The 5,616-nt window shown below is 37.4% G+C and overlaps 1 protein-coding gene across 1 annotated transcript in view; it reads right to left on the bottom strand.

The window, feature by feature from the left end:
• The window catches only part of LOC146666293 (uncharacterized), a 37,720-nt gene extending 33,348 nt beyond the window's left edge, over nucleotides 1-4,372 (bottom strand). The window contains exons 1-5 of the mRNA XM_085410978.1: nucleotides 4,255-4,372; nucleotides 3,845-4,004; nucleotides 3,515-3,707; nucleotides 2,576-2,632; nucleotides 882-995 (exon numbers count right to left, since the gene is read on the bottom strand). Of these exons, the coding sequence (XP_085267104.1) occupies nucleotides 882-995; nucleotides 2,576-2,632; nucleotides 3,515-3,707; nucleotides 3,845-4,004; nucleotides 4,255-4,372 (642 nt within the window). The remainder of the gene's footprint in view (nucleotides 1-881; nucleotides 996-2,575; nucleotides 2,633-3,514; nucleotides 3,708-3,844; nucleotides 4,005-4,254) is intronic.
• Between the last annotated feature and the right edge of the window lie 1,244 nt (nucleotides 4,373-5,616).

Raw genomic sequence — 5,616 nt, 5'->3', positions numbered from 1 at the left:
AAATACATTTATATAAAAAAAGAAAAATCGATTCCGGATTTTAATGAATCGATATCACATTATCCAAACCTGAATCGATTTTAATCAATGAATCGATTATTAAAACCCACCCATACTAACAACTACAAAAACATCACCAACTACAGTCATCATTAGGCCTCACACTTATAACTTTTGGGGACGGTTCTAACACAAATACACTCTGCTTTAACCTAAGTGAGGACAGTAAATGGCAAACTGAACTAAGGCCACTCATTAGATACTCATTAGATACTGATGAGAACATAACACTTACCTGAATGCAGTGTTCAAGATCACCGGTTTGGTTGCTGATCTCTAGAGTAGACTTATCCTAAAAACAGAGACATGACTTCACTTACAACTACAAAAACATCACCAACTACAGTCATCATTAGGTCTCACACTTGTAACTTTTGGGGACGTTTCTAACACAAATACACTCTGCTTTAACCTAAGCCTCCCCTAAATTGACCATGTGCTTCGTGTTGTGCGTGCCCGCGTCTGTGCATTTCATGGCGTCTGTGTAGAAATGACTAGTAAGACAAGGCTGCAAACTATTCTCACAGAACTCAAATGTGCACTTGAATCCAATAAGAAGGAGAAGGATTTTGGGCAAAATACATTTATATAAAAAAAAAAAAAATCGATTCCGGATTTTAATGAATCGATATCACATTATCCAAACCTGAATCGATTTTAATCAATGAATCGATTATTAAAACCCACCCATACTAACAACAACAAAAACAAAAACATCACCAACTACAGTCATCATTAGGCCTCACACTTATAACTTTTGGGGACGGTTCTAACACAAATACACTCTGCTTTAACCTAAGTGAGGACAGTAAACGGCAAACTGAACTAAGGCCACTCATTAGATACTCATTAGATACTGATGAGAACATAACACTTACCTGAATGCAGTGTTCAAGATCACCGGTTTGGTTGCTGATCTCTAGAGTAGACTTATCCTAAAAACAGAGACATGACTTCACTTACAACTACAAAAACATCACCAACTACAGTCATCATTAGGTCTCACACTTGTAACTTTTGGGGACGTTTCTAACACAAATACACTCTGCTTTAACCTAAGCCTCCCCTAAATTGACCATGTGCTTCGTGTTGTGCGTGCCCGCGTCTGTGCATTTCATGGCGTCTGTGTAGAAATGACTAGTAAGACAAGGCTGCAAACTATTCTCACAGAACTCAAATGTGCACTTGAATCCAATAAGAAGGATCTCTCTCTCTCTCCCTCCAGCTCTGTTGATGTGCCACTGGGAGTGTAACGACTGCCCCTCCCCCTCACTGCTCAGAGCAAACACAAGCCTCATGTCCAGAGTGAAGCAAAAAAAAAAAAAAAACATATATACATATATACATATATATATATATATATATATATATATATATATATATATATATATTCTCAATCACATTCACACCACTCTCTTATATCAGTTCCACTACATCAAGACTATTTTATGGTGATTAGCCGTTTTGTTACCATGTATTTTGCAAGGTAAGATAACCATGTCCTGCATTCAAAACCACTGAGTGTCTATGGTGGTGCTGTGCCTAATATTGTGCTCATTTGATCCAAAACCTATTTTTCCTTTATTTTGAAGGCAGAGGCTTAGATCCATTAGGTATCCACGAGAAAAGCCTTATCACATGTCAGGATTACAGTATATGGAAAATATGTGATTATAATGGAAGTCAATGGGGCCCAAAATGGTACAAGGGTAACAGGAGGTAGTACACATGTGAATCTCCTTTACTATACACCACACCATAGAGGGGATCAAATACACTCTGCTTTAACCTAAGTGAGGACAGTAAATGGCAAACTGAACTAAGGCCACTCATTAGATACTCATTAGATACTGATGAGAACATAACACTTACCTGAATGCAGTGTTCAAGATCACCGGTTCGGTTGCTGATCTCTAGAGTAGACTTATCCTAAAAACAGAGACATGACTTCACTTACAACTACAAAAACATCACCAACTACAGTCATCATTAGGTCTCACACTTGTAACTTTTGGGGACGTTTCTAACACAAATACACTCTGCTTTAACCTAAGCCTCCCCTAAATTGACCATGTGCTTCGTGTTGTGCGTGCCCGCGTCTGTGCATTTCATGGCGTCTGTGTAGAAATGACTAGTAAGACAAGGCTGCAAACTATTCTCACAGAACTCAAATGTGCACTTGAATCCAATAAGAAGGAGAAGGATTTTGGGCAAAATACATTTATATAAAAAAAAAAAAAAAAAAAATCGATTCCGGATTTTAATGAATCGATATCACATTATCCAAACCTGAACCGATTTTAATCAATGAATCGATTATTAAAACCCACCCATACTAACAACAACAAAAACATCACCAACTACAGTCATCATTAGGCCTCACACTTATAACTTTTGGGGACGGTTCTAACACAAATACACTCTGCTTTAACCTAAGTGAGGACAGTAAATGGCAAACTGAACTAAGGCCACTCATTAGATACTCATTAGATACTGATGAGAACATAACACTTACCTGAATGCAGTGTTCAAGATCACCGGTTTGGTTGCTGATCTCTAGAGTAGACTTATCCTAAAAACAGAGACATGACTTCACTTACAACTACAAAAACATCACCAACTACAGTCATCATTAGGTCTCACACTTGTAACTTTTGGGGAAGTTTCTAACACAAATACACTCTGCTTTAACCTAAGCCTCCCCTAAATTGACCATGTGCTTCGTGTTGTGCGTGCCCGCGTCTGTGCATTTCATGGCGTCTGTGTAGAAATGACTAGTAAGACAAGGCTGCAAACTATTCTCACAGAACTCAAATGTGCACTTGAATCCAATAAGAAGGATCTCTCTCTCTCTCCCTCCAGCTCTGTTGATGTGCCACTGGGAGTGTAACGACTGCCCCTCCCCCTCACTGCTCAGAGCAAACACAAGCCTCATGTCCAGAGTGATGAGAACATATTATGTGCAGGACACTCCTGAAAAGCTGTGTGTGTTGAGACAACAACCAGAAATAAAAAGACCGACAAGGTGGCTAGAGCCCTACTCCCCACCCCTCAACATTTTTATTTCTGGTTGTCGTCTCAATAAACAAACACAGAAGCAGCTCTTCAGTGGTGTCCTGTACAAAATGACAACAACAAGTCAGTAAGGACCCAGTACAGGCTTTAATGCAAGGACAGCGTGATGAGCCAATGCAGCGGCCCCACAGACCACACCCCACCATACCAGTATATTCACTGATATTAAATACTATTATCTTATCGAAATACAAAACATACTTTGTATTTCAACTCAAAAATAACAACACCATGTTCTGAAGAGGTTTAAGAAAAACTTGAAGAGGTTTAAAATCTAAGCTGTTTTAACAGTAGTTTATGTGATATCTTTGGGCCAAAATCAAATATAGTTAGACTTATTTGACATCATGTGCAGCAATAGTGCAATGCAATAGTTTACCATCTTGCGCCAAGGCCAGTCGGCTTTCCCGTAGTCATAAGTTATTTCTTCTCCTGGGTCAATGTCACGTAAGGCAAACAGGCAAAGATGTGGCCTTCCTTCAACTTCAACTGTTTTCATCTTACAGCTAGGCCTTCGGTGGTCATCATTCACAAGCCTTCCTAATGACTTGTCTTCAACAGAAGCATCAATGCTTGAAGAAAAAAAAGTATCAACAGTGGAGTAAATCAACATACTGTGTGGCATGTTACATAAATAATAGATATTTGTAGTAGTGTATTAAGTATAGCATAGATCCAAAATACACTGTAACATGAAATATTGTCTTACCACCAAGAGGTTCCTTTCCATTTGAAATCAAATAAGAATACTTCCACCGTATCATTGAACTTGTTTTTTTCAAGATAAGGATCTGCTTTGCAAAGTTCTCCACGGTACTCAAGAACAAATTCCCCCTGTTTGAAAAACTGCGAGGCAATTACACCACGACCTTTAAAAGAAGAAAATATTGCTCTAGTTTAAAAAAAAATGTTTCCACCAATTGTAAGACATTTTAAAACTTATGAATAAAGTTACTCTTCTTTACAAAGCCTATTAAAAAACTATAACATAAACGCTTGATAAATGCAAATGACATGAGCAAGGTTATCAGTACTGAATGTCTAATTTGCATACAGGAGCGAAGTGTTACTGTTTATGCGTGCTGTAATTATCAAAATGCACAAATGACACCACTATACCTTTGCATGGGCTGATGAATTGCTCTGTTAGACCAGTCTTGTCAGTTTTCAGTTTAATATAGTGTTCTGCATCGTGTTGAGGATTAACTCTTTTTCTTCTTCTACCTGATGTTTCCATCATAATATCAAATGCAAGATTTCTTTTCTGTAAAAAGAGATTTAAATACCTAATTATTCCCTGTGTTCACCAACTCCAAATTAAAATACAGTATGCCTTTTCTTAAATGCTTATAATAAAATATAAATATTTGATAAATTATTTAAAATATTTGTTAATTACTAAAGCACACTATCAACTCTCATGATTACATTAAAGATTACACTGAAATTTAACATTTGTACTTTTTCTTGGCTTTTTTCTGTTTTATTCGATTGACTCAGTAAAGAATGTCAGGAAAGCGGGGCAGAAAAAGAGGGGGGAAGACACTGGGCAAAGGACTCGAACTCAGGCTGGTGTCAAGAAAAAAAAAAAAAAAAAAAAAAAAGAACTCAGGCTGGTGTCGAGGCCACCTCGAAAACAGCTAACAAATAAATGTCACCACGGGAATGCTGTTCACAAGACAGCAAAAATCAGCGATCTAGAGAAAATTGTCTTGTTATCATTCCCCCGTACATTTTAGTACGTACTCTGATTTCAATGTTAGCTCATTTGAGTTTTATCAAGGGTACACCTAGCTAGCTAACCAATATCAACATTCATCTTGAAATAACTTTCTTACATTCAGACAGAAAATACTGACATTTCTTTTTGTCGTGTAATTTCCTTTTCAGCAGAAACCTAAAGGCATGGCAATAACAAACTAAATGTCTTAAGCTACTTTTCATACCTTTAAAGCTGCTCCATGCGCTGCTGCTCTCAGATGGTTACCTCCATGACTGCGATCCAAAGCTATTGTGACCCTCCCCCACCCGCCTCTTCTTTCGCGCCTCTCCTTCGCGCCTCTCCCTTTCGCGCGCCTCCCGCCCGCCTACCGGCAGGCCCTGCCCCATCCACATATCTAAAAAAAAAATCTGAGAAACCAACGTTTTTTGCAAAGCCTAATGGCAAGATTATGATTATGCACTTAAAGATGTTCAATCAGTCGGTTCAGTATTATTGTAATTATTAATTTAATTAATTATTATTTTAATCACTGTTTATCTTATGAAAACTTAAAAAAAAACAATATATTAATCTGCAAAAATTAAATCAATTTCTAAATGAAATTTCTCAGTTTCCTTGCTTTAAAGTATAGAGGAACTAATGTTTGGGGTTTTGTACACAGTGAATAAAATTGTCAAATGAGAAAAATACGAGCTGCCTTACTATTCCACTGTTAATTTAAGTATCACTTTTACCTTTTAAATGTTCTAGTATTATAA

The sequence above is a fragment of the Rhamphochromis longiceps genome, linkage group LG7 (assembly GCF_057381845.1).
Source record: "Rhamphochromis longiceps isolate RC_006_pf linkage group LG7, R_longiceps_female_GT1.1, whole genome shotgun sequence".
In the NCBI taxonomy this organism is placed as follows: Eukaryota; Metazoa; Chordata; class Actinopteri; order Cichliformes; family Cichlidae; genus Rhamphochromis; species Rhamphochromis longiceps.
This window is presented reverse-complemented; position numbering and strand designations above follow the sequence as displayed.